The sequence below is a fragment of the Equus asinus genome, chromosome 10 (genome assembly GCF_041296235.1).
Source record: "Equus asinus isolate D_3611 breed Donkey chromosome 10, EquAss-T2T_v2, whole genome shotgun sequence".
Classification (NCBI taxonomy): Eukaryota; Metazoa; Chordata; class Mammalia; order Perissodactyla; family Equidae; genus Equus; species Equus asinus.
In genome coordinates this window covers 58,803,599-58,823,766 of record NC_091799.1, presented here as the reverse complement: position 1 = coordinate 58,823,766, position 20,168 = coordinate 58,803,599, and the positions used below count along the sequence as shown (strand labels likewise).

Here is a 20,168-nt window from a genome sequence, read left to right as displayed (position 1 = left end):
ATACATAATAAGTCCATTTTTCTTCACTGTTTAGCTCTATTAAAGTATATTGTGACAAAGTGATTTATGATAATGAAAATTAATCTTGATTATGAATTAATATGTTTTACTTGTCTCCATTTACTATAAATCTATATTATTTCACTATTACAATAATATTTTTAAATTACCTGCTTGATAATAAATTCCTTTCATCTCTGACTCCCATTAACTCTTTTGACTTTGTGTACCTACACATTAGTTATTAATGTTCCCCATTACTAAGAAAACTGGGTTTTGTGATGTTAGTGATAAAATTATCTTTGTTTTAGGCAAGAAGATGAAAATTTTAACAGCCTTTTACAAAATGGAGATATTTTAAACCATTCAACGGAGGAAAAATTCAAGGTTCGTGATAAAAAAGATTTTAACTTACCTGAATATGATTTGAATATTGAAGAGCGATTAGTTCTTATTGAGAAAGGTGTTGACCCAGCAGCCACATCTGATGAATCTCACAAATTAGACCATATCAATATGAATCTTAATAAACTTGTGACTAATGATACATTTCAACCAGAGATAGTGGAAAGATCAAAGACACAGGATATAGTGTTTGGAACGGGCTTTTTAAGTATTAACGCTAAAGGAGAAGCTGAGCACTTGGAACATGGAAACAAGTTTCCTAATCTGGAATGCATAAATAAGGTAAATGGACATTCTGAGGAACCTCCACAGACCCCTAGGAGGCCTGAACCACATGACACTGATTCTTCTATTGACATAGGTATTTCCAAAAGCACCGAAGATCTCTCCCCTCAGAGAAGTGGGCCAATTGGATCTGTTGTGAAATCTCATAGTATAACTAATATGGAGACTGGAGGACTCAAAATCTATGACATTCTTAGTGATAATGGACCTCAGCAACCAAGTGCAACAGTTAAAGTAACGTCTACTATTGATGGAAAAAATATAGTCAGGAGCAAGTCAGCTACACTTTTGTATGATCAACCATTACAGGTATTTACAGGTTCTTCATCATCTTCTGATTTAATATCAGGTACAAAGGCGATTTTCAAGTTTGATTCAAATCATAATCCTGAAGAGCCAAATGTAATAAGAGGCCACACAACAAGTGGCCCACAGTCTGCACCTCAAATATATGGTCCTCCACAATATAATATCCAGTACAGTAGCAGTGCTGCAGTCAAGGACACTTTGTGGCACTCCAAACAAAATCCCCAAATGGATCATGTCAGTTTTCCTCCTCAGCGCCTTCCTAGATCAGAGAGCACAGAAAATCACAGTTATACTAAACATTCTGCCAATATGAATTTTTCTAACCATAACAACGTTCGAGCTAATACTGGATACCATTTACATCAGAGACTTGGGCCAGGAAGACATGGGGAAATGTGGGCCATCTCACCAAATGACCGACTCATTCCGGGAGCAACTCGAACTACAATTCAGCGACAAAGTAGTGTGTCCTCTACAGCCTCTGTAAATCTTGGTGAGCCAGGTCCCACGAGGCGGACCCAAATTCCTGAAGGAGATTATTTATCCTACAGAGAGTTACATTCAGTGGGAAGAACTCCTCCAATGATGTCGGGATCACAGAGACCTCTTTCTGCACGAACATACAGCATTGATGGTCCAAACGCATCAAGGCCTCAGAGTGCTCGACCCTCTGTTAGTGAAATACCAGAGAGAACTATGTCAGTCAGTGATTTCAATTATTCACGAACTAGTCCTTCAAAAAGACCAAATGCGAGGGTTGGTTCTGAGCATTCTTTATTAGATCCTCCAGGAAAAAGTAAAGTTCCTCATGATTGGCGAGAACAAGTACTACGACACATTGAAGCCAAAAAGTTAGAAAAGGTAATTAAACATGAATTTTTCATTCTTCTCTTCATGAATTTACTCATTTTTCTTAAACATATTTGGCATTCTTTGTTTTTTAAACAACGGGAAACAAGATACTCTGAATTATTGAATATATACTTATATTGTCATTTTTACTTGGTGCTGAGATTAGAGTTCCAAGTTTAGATTTAGCCAGACTCAAAACAGTTGAAATGGTAGCATAAGCTTCTTTCTCTCCTCTTCCTCCCCAATGTTTTCCAATGGGATTACATTCATTTTGTGTATCTATGTTTGTATCTCTTGTAGCTTGTGCCACACATGCTATAAATTATACATGTATATACATGTGTACCTCCATTTAGCATTTTCTGACCTCCCATTCTCATCTATTAATAATTTTTAATTATATAAATATGTGTATGGAAATAGCAGTTTATAGTTAACAGAATAACAAGAAATGTATTGTAAATGTGAACATTTTATCTAAGGTTTTCCCCCAAGTCCATGTTATATAACTAACACTGTCACTGACACAGATGGCTTCTGGCATGGCATTTACTCTTGACTTTTCTGAACTGCATTTCTGACCTGTTTGAACTCAGGTGTCTATGGCTCTAATATAGTCTGGAAATCATTTGGTAAAATAACTTATGCTCATGTTCAGTTTCTAACTTTATTTGTATATGTCCAGTTTTTGAAAGGAGTTAAAAGTTGTTTGAAAATTGTGCAAAACTGATGTGTTAGTGCCACAGTTCTGTCATCCAAGTGTATAAGATATATTCTTTCTTTAAGATTTGGCTTCATATCTCGCAGTGGATTTTACCCAAGAATTACCTTACCTCTGTTTGTTAAATATATGTTTTTAAAAACAGCCAAACGTATATAACTTCAGTTAGTCATTATTTTAAAAAATTCCTCAAGTCAAATTTTTCAGAAATAAATGCCTAAAATATGATGAGTACCTTCTACCAATTCGCATTGACCCTCTGCCTGTAATTGTTAGCTCTTTGAGTGCTGTCCCCTCAACTTTAAATAGCTGAGCATCTGTAGGCGTTAGGCAACTTCGTTCTCATCTGTCCATTTTGTTTCAGCTGTAACTTTGTACGTACTATTGAGGTTCTTTGAACTTGTGTGCTTTTTCTAAGAAATTTGGAAATTTCTTAGAGTAGTAACGTAGCTGTTTTATAATTAAACTTCTGGTTATAGTGTGGAACTGGATTTGGGGAAGAAGAGGCTCTAGTTAGTTGATTGAATTATGAGACTGTCTAGTGGGCCAGAAAATAAATGAAGTGAGAAAAAGTATCAGTGGGATGGAGACAAAGGAACGAATTCAAGAGGCAGTTATCTCGAGCTTAATCCCTTTTCCTCAATGACTGATTACAGGAATATTCCAATCAGATGTAAACTCTTACAGAGATTGGTGCCTTGAATAACTGGTTGTTGAGAATGCCATTAACTGTTACTAGACATAGAGGAGGAATAGCAAATTTGGAGGAAGAGATGAGTTTGGTTATCATTATATTAGTTGACGTCTCAGATTGCTATTCTCCCATTACCTTCCTGTCTGACAGAGATGTGCCTGGACTTTAGTAAGTAACAGCCACCTCATTTTTCACTGTGCCTCTCTGCTTTTTATATTTAGAAATCTGTTGCTTGCAGAGTACGTGAGAGTAGTTTCCCAGTTGGGCCCACTGGTAATTTAGAGGTAAGAATTAGTTCAGTGAAATTAAGAAAAGTCTTGTGAGGACACAGGGCAACATGATTTAGACTCCAAACTTGAAAGCATTGGTTGGAAATGGGTGGAAGGTGATGGAAGATCTCTATTCCCTCCTTTGCAAGTCCACCTCTCTCCCCCAAACGTAGTTCTGGTGGCATGGTGGACATGTGAAAAATTTCCCCAGAGGATTTCACAATGTCTGCCCCACCTCTAGAGCTACGTCCCAAAGTCAAAGGTTGCTCTTTGTCCAGCTGGGACTTTAGTAATAATACAGAAATAGATAAGTTACTGACACTTACTTGTAAGGTTTTTAAACCTTACAGCAGTAATCCCTCCTGCCAGTCCAACAAACTGTACCTGGAACCCAAATATATAAAAAAGATCTCACCTCAAAAATCTCAAGACCTGTTTAAACTGATCAAGAACACTGAAAAGGCATAAAAATTCTTATTTCAAAGTTGAATTTTTGCTAATATTCCTTGTTATATTAAAAACTCAGGTGAGACACGCTGGACCAGAATATGATTAACGCAACATGATAATTTCCATGTTCACTTGCTATTCTGTAACTATTAGCATGTAATGAACAACAGTGCACAGGACATATGCCCGGCACCTAATTGAGCTCTGCACAATGTGTTGATGTATTGTGACAGCAGCGGTTTTATGTGGATTTCTATGCACAAGCCTGAATTCAAAACCAGACCTGTTCTGAGCTTCAGCCTTCTGAGTCACTGATGTATTTGCAAAAACCCCATATATGTTCAAAGATGACAGAAAAAGCTTTCTTCCAAAATCTACATATCATTGAAAAGGGTCAGGTCAGTCAGGCCGCTCAAGTTGACAATATGTTAAAACTGTATAACATGAGTGTGGTGTTGTTTATGTGTTTATATATATATATACACACATAGATATATGTGATGTGTGTGTGTATAATCTCTTTATTTTTACATTCCAATCAAATGTTTATGTCTGTATTGCCTGTGCCACATCCTTATTGTTAGTGAAATGGTTTGGGAAAAGACAGACCTGTCCTATTAAGTTTAGCTTTTTGTTTAATCATTACTTGAGAATCCACAAAATAACTAAGAGTATACATTGTAATTTTATAGACTCTTTTCGTTGTGGAATGTCATATTACTGTTTCTTGGTATTACAAATCAACTTCCTAATCTGGAGAAGGTATATATTCCCTAAGAGTAATATAGAAATGCTTGTTATGGCATTTCTGTATTTGTTAATAGCAAGCCATGCTCAAAATGTGGTTTCTCCCAGTTTATCAGACTCTCAGTATTCAGGGACATGGCTAAAAGGATCCACATGAAAGAACAGCATTTAACCACTCTGGGCATGAACAGGCAGAAACAAGGAGAATCAGGCAGTGCATTTATTGAGGTGCATTTTCCAGGCAGCTCTGGGATTAGTGATTAGGCGTTTGTGTAAACTCAATCTGTGGAAAGATTCCGTCAGTGGTTCTTCAAGTTTAAGCAGTAGAAGCCACTATTAACTCCTAAAATATAATAATCTTTAATATTTATTTGAATGGGAAAAATTTTTACACTTATATTTTCTATTTATTTTCTGACAATTATAAAGCAATGAGAGCCTTTTAAATCTTACATCCTAAAACTCTGCATATGTGTCAAACTTTTCTCTAATGTAAGACATTTTTCTGAATGTGGAAGATAATTTTTTGTTAAAATTGGCAATGGCCAAAAGCCAAATATTTTCTGCAGATATGTTTTGTGTTTTATGTATGTTTAAACTCTCTAATAGCAAGACAATTTCTGTAAAATGAAGCAGACTCTCTAGGAGTCCATTTCGACCTAGAAGTAACTAGTTGTTGGTAAAATATATCTTTAGAGAGAAATTAGTTTGTGTTCCATGTATAACTATATATGTACCGAACAGAAGTTGTTCTGACAAACTTCTAATAAGATATATTAGGGGTAAAGGAAATAATAGCATTATAAAAGCAGCTATATGTGTGTACTTTCTTCTCTTCTTTGGTGTTTAAACATGTGAATGGTTGGATTTACATGTAATTTGAATGTTTGTGTTGTCATGTAAAATATGGTAAATAGTGCCAGTGTCTTCCAGTGGCACTGAAAATTCAGTGTTGTATGATATTTCTGTGTGGCATTGGGGTTACTTGTAAACATGTCTATGTATATAACGTGTCTTGTGAATTTTGCATGCTGCACTAATCTCTGTTAAATCTGTCCCCTCTTTATTCAGAGCATGCTGTCAAGGTCCTTTAATTCCAATTTTACTGCTGTAAGCAGCTTTCACTATGGCAGCTCTAGGGATCTGCATGGCAGCCAGGGCAGTCTTGCCTTGAGTATTGCAGACGGAAGAGGTTCTGGTGGGCACATTTTTCGAGTGAGTACCTGTAGTAGACCAGTACTTTTAGTATATAGAAAAAGAAAAGAAAACCCCACATTTTAAATGTCTCTAGAAAATAAATTTTTACTGTGGGTTAGATATCTTGATTAACTCCAAGTTCTTCGATGGCTTAGTTCTAAAACTTCCTGCAAAGCTGATTTAATCTTTCTCTCTTAAGTTTCTGTGATAACAACTAAAGAGTAGTCAGTTCTTGTTTATTTAAAAAGGGATAAGCGATAGGAATTACTCTCTGAGAGGTTTTTAAAAATTATTATTCTTTGCAGTGCTTTCTATTAATAAAATTAGCTTGCTGTCCCTAACTCAAGGTTTTAAGGCTATGCCATATGTAATCCACAGAGGGGTTGTGGGGAAGAATGATTTTCACTTTAGTGATTGAGAGTTGGCAGATAAAAAGCACTACCTGGAACTAATTTTAATCATAATTCAGTGAACATGATTAAATGTGAGGCTAGAGAAATTATAATAAGTACCAAGGAAAAGGCAAAACCCAAATGCTTTATTAGCCACATTTCAGCATAGTCATTAGTGGTGAAAAAGAAAGGTTTCTTCTTGTAATAAAAGTTTAAGCATAGGGGATAACAATGGCAGAGGAGAAAGAATAGAACAACTCTGGTGTGACTGTTTTAGGATTTTTCTCTCTATAACAACTTGGGGTGGTAGCATGGCCTCTAAATAAATATTTCCTTTTGCCCCTCTCCTTCCATTCTGAAAAGACCTTTCTCCCCTTATAACTTTATTTTCACTCCTCCTCATAGTTTTCTCTCCATATTGACTCTGCCTACTTCTGGGTCCTTTGCTTTTTTCCTGGACTTCTTCCCATCCCCCCAGCTTTTTAATTCCCTCCTGGCTTTGCTCTGTCATGTGCTAGGGTAAGAGCAGTCTCCTGGATTCACTTTGCTCTGGCTGAACCTTGTCCATCTTACTCTGCCCTCTGTCACCTGCTACCACTTGGTTTCTATGTTATGTTATAGTGGCAGCAGTTGTTCTGGAACTTCTCAGTTTGAAACAGTGAGGGAGAAGGGTAATGACTATTAAGGCCTGCATTTCTGGTGCTCATTCCAACTGAAGCCACAGAGTAAAGACCAGGGGCTTTTATTAACTTGGGTAATCTTTATAATCAGCTGGAAAAATTGTTCTTTCCAAATTCTTGTACAGTAATAGTTTTTGCTTGTTATTCTTAAATTTAGACCCTTTGAGTCTGTTGGATTTTACTTTTTCATTCATAATATACTTATTCTTTTAAAGACTAGATAAACATGGCTGTACATTCAGGCTTGAGTTTAAACTCCAAGCTGTGAGCTAAGTTGATTATTATGCTTTCTGAAAGCAAATCTCAAAAAACAGAGAAGGAAAATAAAGTATTCATTGCATAAATACACAAAATTAGAAGAAACCACATCTAAAAATGCTAAGCCATAGTTTGAACTAGCAACTAACTACACATGATAGATCTGTGGCAGATATAGTTTCTAAAATTAAATTATAAACCCTCAGGTTTATATGTATCCTGTGGCATGTTGTAATGAAGGAGATTTCAGATTATTTTTCAACATGATGAAGTAGTTTGCATAAGTAACAATAATGCTATTTATCACAATCTCTTTACTTTTCTAAAATATAGCTAGGTGTGTCGAGAACTAAATTAAAATGAAAAATGTAGGCATCTTGCTTGCTAGCATATTTATAAGAAATATTCAGAGATAATGAGATACTGAATCTGTTTTTTCTCTAAAGTTATCAGTGGGATAAACAATAATATAAGGATATTATTTGATGCATAAAAATATAAACTCTAGTTAGTTAATTTTAAAAGCATTTCACCAAACCAGTGCTTTTGAAAATATTGAGCTAATATTAGTATGCCAGAATTACGCTAAAGCAAGTTTTATAAGACTATGTTTCTTGGTACTGCTTGTCATTAAAAAGAAAATCCTGGCCTATAGTTTGCTGGTAAAAGAACAGCAGTTAATTTTTTTACCAAGAAACTTTCTGTAGTGTTCAACAGGAGTATATTTTAGTTGCTCTTAAAATTTGGGACTCTTAACTTGGATTAATAATTAAATTGATTGCTCACATGTTAAAAGCTAGATATTGCTGTAAATAAAACTAAAAGCACTATAAAGAAATAGCTTAACAGTATATATATTCGTATATACTTTTCACACTTACAAGAACAAACATTTTGCCACGTAACTTTGGAAGACTGTTAAGGGTACTAATATTTTTTTTTCGAGTTTTATTAAGAAACAGTTGACGTATAGCATTGTACAGTCACGTGCCACATAATTTTTCAGTCAGCGACAGACCACATATACGACAATGGTCCTGTAAGATTCGTACCATATATCCCAGGTGTGTAAAAGGCTAAACCATCTTGGTCTGTGTAAGTACACTCTATGATCACATAACGACAAGATCGCCTAATGATGCATTTCTCAGAACATATCGCCATTGTTAAGTGCTGCATGACTGTATTAATCCAAGGTGTACATCATGATGCTTTGAGAGAGATATATATTGCAAAATGATTACCACAACAAGTTTAGTTAACATCTGTCATAAAGGTACTAATAGTGATGATAATGTTTAATTTGGTTCTTCATCTTTCCATTATCTAGCAGTATTTTTTCCTAATCTCCTCTCAGATGTCATCATTAGTTTGATTTTACATCTTAAAGATCATTGTTTGTTTACTTTTTATTTCCCCCTCATGTGAAGCATCCCCAGACATCCTGTCCAGGAGATCCCTGTCAAGATGATGTATTCTTTTCAGGACAGCAGAACTACTCATCAGCTACACTTAGTCACAAAGATGCTCCTCCAGACAGCTTGATGAAAGTAGGTGCTCAGGAAATAAATGAAGTAGTGTCTGTGAGCTTCCTATGCTTTACAGCTTTTGAACTAGAAATATCATATGTGCTTTAACACTGAAAATACTTTCGTGAGGACTTTTCCCCCTTGATTAGTAAGGATTTATTTTTTAATAATTGAGAAATAGTAAATAGAATTTCGCTCTGCTATTTCTCAAATTATTCCATGGTTTTTTCCCCACTAGAGAATCATTTTGCTTTTTGGGGCGGGGAGGGGGGCGATTTTTATAGTATCACCTACTTATTTTATCATTTGAATCAAAGGCTTTTTGGCATTCCTAATAGTATACCTATTTGGGGCGTTAAAGATTCTTCATTTGAGGAAGTTTTACTGTTACTAAAGGCATTTTAAAATACTTTAAATGTAATTATAAATCACCTTGAAAGACTTTTGTATATGGTAGAATGTTGTACTCTTACTATTTTTGTCACTAAAGCATCACTCATTTTAGAGAGTTTACTTTTCTGTCACCAATGCCAGATAGTTCTTTTCTTTAGTATTCTCCTCAGGTTTTCTTTCTCTTAACTAAATCCCTTACATCCCTAGTATAACCAGATATAATTAGGAAGCTTAGTTATTATATATTATATAAACTTTTACATTGTTCTTGATAGTAGGAACCCACCCATATAAGCTCATACGTGTCCATTTATTTTACCTTTTTTTTTTTTTCTGTTTTTCTTTGAATTGAGCTCTGTTACCTAGTTTCTTTTTAATATCCATTTCGTGGTTTGGGTTATTGAGTTCATTTTCAGCTTTTTATTCTCCTGAGCCGTCTGCTAATCATAGCTTAATATATTCCATGGGCGTGTTTAACATTGATGTAAAATGTCAGGCACAACCAAGTATCTAGACATCAGGAAGTCGTAATAATGAGTCCGAAGTAATTGTCTAGAGAGTTCTCTCCAGGAGAATAGGAATAAATGATATAAACATGGAGGAAAGCAAGTGCTGTCTACGGGGTTGTGCATAAATAATAAAACAACAGCACAACTGTTTAAATACTCCTCAGCAGACTAATTGCTTGAAATCTACAGTGATCAAGTAGTAAAGAACAACTATTTTTAAAAAAAGATATAGAAATAATATAGCACCTCTTTCTCCTTCCCTCCCACCAGTGTAAGATTTGTTATAGAGTAATACCAGAAAATCATGTATGTTTCCAGACTTCAGAATTAACCAAGTTCCCAAGTATAACACAGTGAAGAAGAGAATTTTTTTAAAGTAAAAATCTTCACCAAAGCCAGACTTCTTTGTATCCTTCAGCAAGGCTCACATAAGAGGAGCACGTAGTTCTGAAACTGTTGCCATAGTCTTGTGCCAAACTTTTCTACTTTTGGATAATTTTAGGGAAATGGGGCTCAAATATTTCTCTCACAGTTTTTCTGTAATTTCCTTGTGAATGAAGTCACCTTTTTATTAATAATCAACAGTGAAGTTTTAAATGATTGAATAACTTAAACGTATTTCTTCTTCTATTCAAAAATCTCTATATGCAAATATTTATAATACAAATGTAACCTCTTATTTTTCAGATAGATTCCTCACACTAACAGAATAAGCTATCAGCCACATTTCCACAAAAGTGATTTTAAGTCTAAAATTCAGATTCAGTCTCTAAAAAATGAGAAGCATTGAAAGAAAGCTAATTCTTTAACAACAGCAAAATCTCAAGTGTTTGATTTAGCTCTGTAAGCAAACCTTGGAATGTCAAGGTTTACTTTTTGTGGTTAATGTTCAATTGTATTAGTATTTAGAGAGTTTAAAAGTGGCTAACTGACAGACACACATGAGGAACAAGTCAATTTTCTATTACATAGCTGACTTGGCTTGTTAATTCTGGAAAGGAAGGAATATAGGTAGAAAAATAGACTCAGACTAGGAAAAAATTCTACCACAAAATTAGTTACTTTTGTTTTTAAGAAAAACATCAGCAAATGCATCTTTTGTGTGTGTGTGTGTGAGAGATTAAGTATAGTATGGAAGGAGATACCCTTTTAATGGGGTTAAGTTTTAAAATTTTGGCATACTGTTACCTTTTTAACATTTGGTTACTGTAACAAAGATAGGTACATTTATATCGAACAGAAAAACAAATAATTTTAAATGTAGATATGACTTACTTTCATTTGAAACTTTCAAAGAATGAATCTATCAGTAAGCACTCAGGCAAGTTTCGAATTAAGACATTACTAGCTTCTTTTTCTTTTAAAAGTGTAAAATTAGAAAAAATAGTGTAAGTGGCGTGATATTGTGTGATTTAGACTGTTAAACTCTAGTGCTTTTGTAATGCTCCAAGAAGAAAATCCAAATTTTGTAATAAGACATTATTATTAGTCATTTTAAGACACTTCGTGTTTTTCTTAGATGCCTTTGGGTAATGGACAGATGGGCCAGCCTCTCAGGCCTCAGGCAAATTATAGTCAAATACATCACCCCCTTCCTCAGGCATCTGTGGCAAGGCATCCCTCTAGAGAACAACTAATTGATTACTTGATGCTGAAAGTGGCCCACCAGCCTCCATATACACAGCCCCATTGTTCTCCTAGACAAGGCCATGAACTGTCAAGGCAAGAGGTAAGAATAATCAAGAATATTTGAAATGTGAGACTAAGCTTTTCATGTATTTTATAGGTTATTTAATTATTAGCAATAAAATCCATATAGAATTTTAATGTAGTTTTTACCATTTTGTTCAAAAGTTTGGTTTCATATTAAATTTATAAGGTGTTCAACTTTGTGGTTTAACTTGACTCTGTGATCCCCCGTTCTGATTACATAGGATGTGGTCTTTTGCTTATGGTTTTTTTCCCTAAGGTGGTTGTTTTTCCAAAACTGGTTGATGATACTCCAATAATCAGACCCTCTTCAAGAACATAAATAGTAGACCGTTAAACTTGAATGGCATGTTACGGTTTGCTATTGTCATTTGACATTCAGCTTTTGAAACTTGACAAGTCTCCAAACTACTTTGGGAATTACATCTTACAAAGTACTTAGAAAGTCACTAGTCATATATTGATACATTTTGATAGTTTATTGGTAAAATAATATTATGAGAAACTTAGGTGGAGAACAGATGCTTTATTAATTTTGGATTGCTCTCTGGGCAAAGGGAGTGTTTTGTAACAAAAGTTTAGTTTTTGCATCTTTCCTGATAGCTTGGTTATAAAAAATATTATCAATTCATCATCAGTCCTGACTCCTTTGAAGCATATAAACAGATTCAGGAAATAAGGAGTTAATATCCAACAACCGCCCAGGAATCTTTCAGATATTGTACGAAATATGCAATAGAGAGAGATACTATGTAATTTAAATATTTCACAAATGGAAACTGATGATAAAATACATGTTTTGTGTGTATGCGCTATGTCGTTAAAATCCATGACGTCTAAAAAATAGAATAGGGTCTACATTAATTAGGTTGCCTATCCTCATTAGACAACAGTAGATTAAGTTAGGAGCTATGCTTATAATCCCAGCTGTGCCTTTAACTCACTAACTCATTAACATAATATTGTCATAGTTTCACCTCATGTGCCTAAATATTTATTTTAGATGAATCCTCACACATTTATGTTTACTTAGCTTTAATTTACCAGTATTTAAATATGGGTGTTATTGCATTGTAGCTTTTTCTAAGATAGTAATAATAGTTTATTTTATTTTCATGTTAACTCAGATTCGAGTGAGAGTTGAAAAGGATCCAGAACTTGGATTTAGCATATCAGGAGGTGTTGGGGGAAGAGGAAACCCATTCAGACCTGATGACGATGTGAGTTTTGTTCATATATCCTTGAAATTCCCATAAAGTTTTATTCACTAATTTAATACCTCTTATACATAAGTAAAAATCTGACAGATATTTATATAAATCTAGACAGGCATCACTTTTTGACTTCCCTCTGTATTGTTCAGCTTTTTGTTTTGAAATGTAATCAGTTCAAATTAATTGTTTGCAGAATAAAAATTAACCAAAATTTTTAATTTTTATCATATTGTGAAGTGATTTTTAATTTTATTACTTTTCTGCATATCTATAGAAGTAACTTCATCACTTTAACAGAAATCACTCTAGTAAAGTCAGAATTACCAGGGGCAAAAATCACATAGGATTGTCAGAATATTACTCAGAGAAGAGAGGGAGAAGACTTGTGCCACGACTCAGATATTTGCCTACTGTGAAAGAAAGATTGCTCTGTGGCACTCCGTTATTTATGTTATTTTCCATTGAATAATTATCTTTTTTGTTGTTATTAAAGGGTATATTTGTAACAAGGGTACAGCCTGAAGGACCAGCATCAAAGTTATTGCAACCAGGTGATAAAATTATTCAGGTAACTAAGATACATCTTTTCTATGATTTATTTTTCATTTTATAGCATCTACCTCCTCATCAAGGAATTATTAAATGCCGGATTTGAAAATAAACATTTTATGAAATTTATCTTTAAATATTTGTGAATGAAAACAGTAGTATTTCTTATAGGCTACTCCTGGTGCTTTTTTTTTTTTGGTGAGGAAGATTTGCCTTGAGCTAACATCCATTGCCAATCCTCCTCTTTTTTCTGCTGGAGGAAGTTTAGCCCTGAGCTAACATCTCTGCCAGTCTTCCCCTACATTGTATGTGGGATGCCTCTACCGCATGACTGACGAGTGCAGTAGGTCCGCACCCAGGATCCAAACTTGCGATTCCGGGCCGCTGAAGCACAGTGTCCAGAACTTTAACCACTTGGCCATGGGGCCAGCCCCCTCTAGTGCTTTCATAGTTTAAAATATTTCCACCTTAGGGGCGGGCCCAGTGGCGCAGAGGTTGGGTGCACACGTTCCGCTTCAGCGGCCCTGGGTTCGCCGGTTCAGATCCTGGGTGCAGACATGGCGCCACTTGGCAGGCCATGCTGTGGCAGGCGTGCCACATATAAAGTAGAAGAAGATGGGCACGGATGTTAGCTCAGGGCCAGTCTTCCTCAGTAAAAAGAGGAGGATTGGCAGCAGTTAGCTCAGGGCTAATCTTCCTCAAAAAAAAAAATGTCCACCTTGTACCTTGGAAAATCATACTGGTATTGTTGAATACATTGTTTGATATGTCTTAGCCTTTTGTTTAGTTCAGGAATGTTAACTTCTATAAGATGAGATGATAAAAGAATCTTCTCTGTGTGTTACAATAATTAAGGGATTTAATTCATGTGAAATACTTAGAATTGTGTGTCTGGTATACAGTAAGACCTCAATAAATGTTTAACTTAAATTATGAGAAGTGTAGTTTTGCTGATCTGATGGCTCTAAGGCAAAGAGAAGATCAGGCCTTGCCCTCTGCTACCGTTGTAACTTTGGTGACCTCAGTTGCATGTTATTGCATATTCACGGCACCATGTCTGACACTTTGTCTCAGACAAGTGATTCCTGATGACAGGTTGCTACATAGGAATCATCTGAAAATGTGGGCAAGATACGGGTTCCTGGGTCCCACCTTCAGAGATTTCATTTTCATAGATGTGGAGTAGGGCCTGGGAGTCCAGAAGTTGTTTTAATTGCCAAAATGATTCTTATTTTCTGCCAGGTATGTGTGCTACCTGGCTGAACTTTAAATGCAAATAAATTACTATGAAACGTTTTTCTTAAAAGCCTTTTTCTTCTTTGTTCTAGGCTAATGGCTACAGTTTTATCAATATTGAACATGGACAAGCAGTGTCCTTGCTAAAAACTTTCCAGAACACAGTAGAACTCATCATTGTCCGAGAGGTTTCCTCATAAGAACTGAGGACATAGCGGGGGGAAGACAGAGCAAGATTTATTGGAAGAGACTTGCAGGGGAAATTAATATTTTGACTATTTTTATATATAAGATGAACTCAAAAAATTATGTTCACATTTGTACATTAATGAAATAATGGAACTTGTGGTTAGAGGGAAAGAACCACTGTACAGTATATAGGGGAGACGGTTGAATTCATAGCATATAAAGCTTCTTGTTAGGTTTCTAAACATAGCAATCAAGGCTACAAAAACAAACATATGTTGTTTTTGTATAGATTGTAGGTTTATTTTTGGATTTCATAAACATGACTGAACTCTGTGCAAGGCTCTAGTTAGCCTTGATTGTAGCCCAGAGACAGATGGCAGAGCTGTCTATCTCATAGCTTTTATGCCCTTATTTTTATTCAACTGGTATTAATGTTTTTCTGCTGAAACTACTTTTTTTTTTTTTTTAATGTGGGCAAGAGATTTGAAGTGTTGGCTTTTGCTATGTGCATATTGAGTTGAAGAGTGAGTAGGTGAAGGTGGTGCTGGTGGGTTCACTTTCCAAGGCCAGATTAAAACAGTTAATTCCTATAAAAAATCTGGAAGCAAAGAATGAAGAAACAGCTGTCTGTTAGTATGTTTTTATTAATAGAATAATGCAATAAAAAATGTAATGTCTTTTTAAAGAAATAAAAAGACGATAATTGCGTTTTATGAGCTCCACAGGATTTGTTCTTATCGTAGCCATTGACTATACATTTGCCACTGGTGATTCAATTTTTTTAATTTTTTAGTCACAGGAAGTTTTTAACTCTACGGAGTAGATGCATGTCCCTGCATTTTCTGTGATCTGGAAATCCCTTGATTTTTTGCAAATGGTAGTACTTGCAATCTGTTTTTATAATTAGTACTCCATTTTAATCTTAATTTATAATTTTTATCTTAAGCAGCAAATTAAAGTGGCTAGTTTTAAGACGGTGTTGCTGTAACACAAAATGTAAGAAAATTTAGGAAAGCCTCTTGATTTTGTTTGGCCTCACATTGCCTTGGTAAAGTAAAAGGAAACAGTACACATGGAGCTAGGAAACCAAAGCAAGTTTGTGAAACTGGCACAGTGATAGAGAATTGCTGTGGAGAGTTGTAGAGCAAAGGGATGGGTCCTTCGGGCCTGCCAGTCTGTAAAGGTGTTCAAATAAAGGGCTGTTCCTACAGGTAACGTTAAATGTGAACTTGACACTTCAGAGTCTTCGAAGGGTTTCTCAGTGTATCAGTGTAATAGCGTGTTGCCACCACCTGCCTTTGTTCCTTGTTAGTGTAACAAATGTTGATAGAGGTTTATTAATTTTGTTTATCCAAACCATTAATTTTGTTTTTGTTCTGTCTATGTAATCAAATAAAATTTGAGTAACATGCAAGGGTAAGAATCAATGCATGGTTATTTGGACCAGAAAAAAGTGCCATAGAAGACCAATAACTGTTCTTAGCCGAGGCTAGTCTGGAGCCTTTCATTAGAGCAATATTCAGTTATTGCAATTCACTTTGAATTACTAAGAAATATAATTTTGGAATTTTTAATCTGTTATCCTTTGTTCTTCAATCTTGTTTTAATTAAGACTTTTATAGGACTAGCAGAAACAGCAATCTACATTGTTTTTGCAAAAGAGAGTTGGACTTGTTCCTTTCGTGCTAGTCAGAGTTAATAGGCAGTACTTTTAAAAAGATGTGAACTCAAATATTGCACTTCTGGAGATGTTATCAATTGGTTATTGTACTGTATAGATTTAATAATTTTGATTGAAACCCTTTAACAACAACTCTTTGTAAATTTTATCTCATTTTAGTTGATTTTCAGTACTATTTACATAGGAATTGATTTTTATGGATATAGTAGAAGAAATGTGCTGTATTTTGATAAAATTCATTTATTGTATGTGTGTTGTAATCTCTTAAAAAAAAAAGAATGACAAACAGCTTCTTTAAGACAAGGCTCGGTGTTCCCTTTATTCATAGTTTATTTTAAAATAATTTTGGTATCATAAGATATTCACATTTTTTCTTGGTTTCAGTCAGTTTTTTAGAGTCACATTCTGCTTTTAATAAGGAATACATAAAATCGGTATAATTATGACGTTTTCAACTACTTTACCTTGAATCGGATACCCAGACTGTAATTTTGGAAAAGGAAATAAGCCACAAAGAACAATTGATTTGTCAGTGGTCTAACCTTAAGTTAATTGTCTGTATATTATATTGAAATATTACTAGGGCAACAGGTGTTATATGCACTAGTATTTTATTCTACTCTAGTTAATTAAAATTTTTTTAATGTTCTTGTAACACAAAGTTGAGTAAGAAAGTTTACCAAGAGGAGTAATGTGATACATGATATGATATAAAAACCTAAAAGCATAAAAGTTCTTCACTTAATAGTTAAAGTTTTCTTCCAAAATACTGGAAAATTAAATAAAAAGAACTCTTAATTAGATCTTTTGTTTTGGCAATGATAAAGTTTCAAGATTTGAATAAAAGAGTAATAATTTAAATCTTTTGAGGAAATAGAGAAGACGTTTTTAGTTTCTATATTACTGAGTAATTTGTAGTTAAGGCCCATACCTATAACTGACTTGATTTTAATAAGTATTATGTAGCAAACCATCAAGACCAAAACTGTCTTATTTTTAGTAAGTGTTTAAAATTGACCATCCTAAAATTTTAAACCATTAAAAATATGTTCAGAGTAGTTTATGTAGTACAGAATTGTTTACACAAACTAAAGTTATATGCTGATTCATTAAGAAATCATCAGTTCATCTGAATCCTGAAATTCTAAAATTCCCTACATATTTATTTTGTAAATATTTTTCTGACTTCTTTGGACTTGAAGATGTGTATATACTTGAAAAATTCTTTAAACACAAACATTGCCATAAACAGAACTAAACTTTCAAGTATTAATTTGCTGTGCTTAAAAGAAAATCCCATTAGCAGCTATGTAATATTTTTTGTCAATCAGCATTTATAAAACATTCCAGATTTTTGTATATATCTAGATTGTTTGAAGTAACAGTCAATAGTTAATAAACTAATGCTGTTTAAAGTTGTGTGATTTATTTTATGAAATTCAGGGTGAGAAAGATTGCGATAAAAAGGTATACAACTGTTTTCTTTGACCATTTAAACTCTTGTGTTTCTGGGTATGGAGGAAGTGTAGTTTACCTTAAATTATTTTTATTTCTAAAGGAAGCCTTTGGGATGGCAAGTGTTTTCTGGTTAAAGATTGGTGATCAGTCAAATCCATTTGAAAGGGTATTTTTAAAATTCTTTCCTTTGAAGTTCTTATTTACTTATCCTTTTGGTTTAATGTATAGTAAATAGATTTCTTATAAAAGAAACATTGAAATCAAAATAATTTTATGTTTCATCAAAAGCATTAATGAATACACATAATTGATGATGTACAGTCATGCACTGCATAACCATGTTTTGGTCAATGATGGACCGCACATATGACAGTGGTCCCATAAGATCAGTACCATAGAGCCTAGGTTTGTAGTAGGCTATACTATCTATTGTGTAAGTACACTCTGTGACGTTTGCACAACAATGCAGTTGCCTAATGGCACACTTCTCAGAATGTATCCCCATCGTTAAGTGATGCGTGACTGTACAAGGGGACAAGATACCACGTTTTAAAAATGTAATCTAGATGAATTAGGCAGCCAGCTCAAACCTTCAGGTATTCCCTTTGTTTCTAACAGCTGAGAAAACGTTGTCCATCTTATATCTAAAGCTGCGGTTTCTTTACCTCTGCAGAATTTTTAAGCCCAGGGGATAGTAAGCATAGTCAGTCACCGTTTTGGAAAACTCTTAAGAGAATGCTGTTTTTTTAGGACTCTTTGTGAAGCAATTTGCAAGATTAAAACTTATGGTTTCAAAAAATATACAGTCTTAAAATCCAAGCACCTGAGAAGCCCATTCTAAACTGTGAGAAAGTTTATTCAGGGAAAACCCCTCAGTAGAATGTCCTCAGATTTTCTTTAGATAACAGTTAAGGTACTCCTGAACATTTCTGTAGGATTGTTAGGAAAGAGGCTGAAAAAATGATCCTATTGTACAATTTCCTTTTCAAATGTAGCGACTAGGGACGGTTATGATCTCCCATGGGATTTCACGTGGAGGGTCTAGCTTCCTAATCATCTCTCAATCTCATTTCAGGATGAAATATGAGAAGCTCATGTATCAGTGATAAAGGAAGAAATCCAACTTTAAAATTATGGCCCTCCCCTGGTTATTTAATAAAACTATTTTTATTTTGCATGAAAAGTATTAAGTCTGTAAATGTTTGTCCTGAGTCAACCTCCCTTAAATCTAATCAAATCAGTTTTGTTCCTCCAAGGCACAGCTTTAGAAGGATCCATTTTTAGTGTGCTCTTCTCAACTAATTTCCTTGTCAGAAAACCTAAAGAAAAATAGACTAAATATTGAAGAAATGAAATAAAAATTTAAATTGAAGAAAAATTAATGCATGGAGTGGATTTTTAGGATGGATGACTGTCGGGCTCCCCATTTTCACGAAGGATAAACCTAATACTCTCTAAGAACTAATGCCATCCCAGAATGGATATTAAAACAGCTTTCACATTTGGATCAATCCTTCAAGGAGCGTTCATTTTCTCAAGAACAGGAGGAACCATGTGCAGGCTTAACTGGCACAAAGTAAATTGTTCAAGATTGCATGCTGCCACAGTCTTTAAGCTCCACCTCCGATCCACATTCCAGGAAGTGACAGAACAGATTATTATTTAATACTATAATAGGTAAAAGTATTATTTAGTCTCCACAGTTCTGCAAAATGAGTGCACTGGATAGATAAATTTAGAGGAATTCTTGGAAGACCTAGGGCAGATAGGGCTAGAAAATTCTACCAAGAAAGGTGAATTTGGCTTCAGGGATGCCTCAAAAGTAGAGACAGGATAAAAGATCAAGAAAGAATTCTAGATAATGGTTGGGGTACTGACTGCATCATAAGAAATTGGTTTGGACAACTAACTTTTTAAAAATGCCATGCAGGGGCTGGCCCCGTGGCCGAGCGGTTAAGTTCACGCGCTCTGCTTCGGCGGCCCAGGGTTTCATCAGTTCGAATCCTGGGCGCGGACATGGCACTGCTCATCAAGCCATGCCGAGGTGGCACCCCACATGCCACAACTAGAAGGACCCACAACTAAAAATACACAACTATGTTTCCGGGGGCTTTGGGAGAAAAAGGAAAAATTAAATCTTTAAAAAAAAAAAATGCCATGCGGTGTGCAGGATGTCTGGCTGAAGGCAGGAGCAATCAGCATGGATGCTTAGACTAGAAAGGAAAACCAGTACAGCCATTTTGAGGTGGTGTGGCCTACCCAGTTTCATGTCCTTCCTTTTGCCCACCATCAGTGCAGATAGTTTGCGGTAAGCAAGCAACATTCTCAGGCAAGCTTTTACTAAGATGAGGACAATAGTTACTGAACATCTGAAGAAAAGCAATACCATGAAGAAAGTCACCAAACAAGCAAAAACATCTAAAGAGATTTAAAACTGTCTT

At 34.9% G+C, this 20,168-nt stretch overlaps 1 protein-coding gene across 11 annotated transcripts in view; it reads left to right on the top strand.

Annotated features, from left to right (window-relative positions):
* Window positions 1-17,684, top strand: part of ERBIN (erbb2 interacting protein) — a 135,605-nt gene extending 117,921 nt beyond the window's left edge. For 2 of the 11 annotated variants that reach the window (XM_070519572.1, XM_070519573.1), the window contains 8 exons: window positions 312-1,860; window positions 3,488-3,550; window positions 5,804-5,947; window positions 8,690-8,809; window positions 11,210-11,419; window positions 12,528-12,620; window positions 13,108-13,182; window positions 14,492-17,684. In XM_070519572.1, coding sequence (XP_070375673.1) covers window positions 312-1,860; window positions 3,488-3,550; window positions 5,804-5,947; window positions 8,690-8,809; window positions 11,210-11,419; window positions 12,528-12,620; window positions 13,108-13,182; window positions 14,492-14,599 — 2,362 coding nt within the window. In that variant the 3' untranslated portion in view covers window positions 14,600-17,684. The remainder of the gene's footprint in view (window positions 1-311; window positions 1,861-3,487; window positions 3,551-5,803; window positions 5,948-8,689; window positions 8,810-11,209; window positions 11,420-12,527; window positions 12,621-13,107; window positions 13,183-14,491) is intronic. The other 9 variants (XM_014856370.3, XM_070519575.1, XM_070519574.1 and 6 more) reach the window with 8 other exon arrangements.
* The last annotated feature ends 2,484 nt before the right edge of the window (window positions 17,685-20,168 follow it).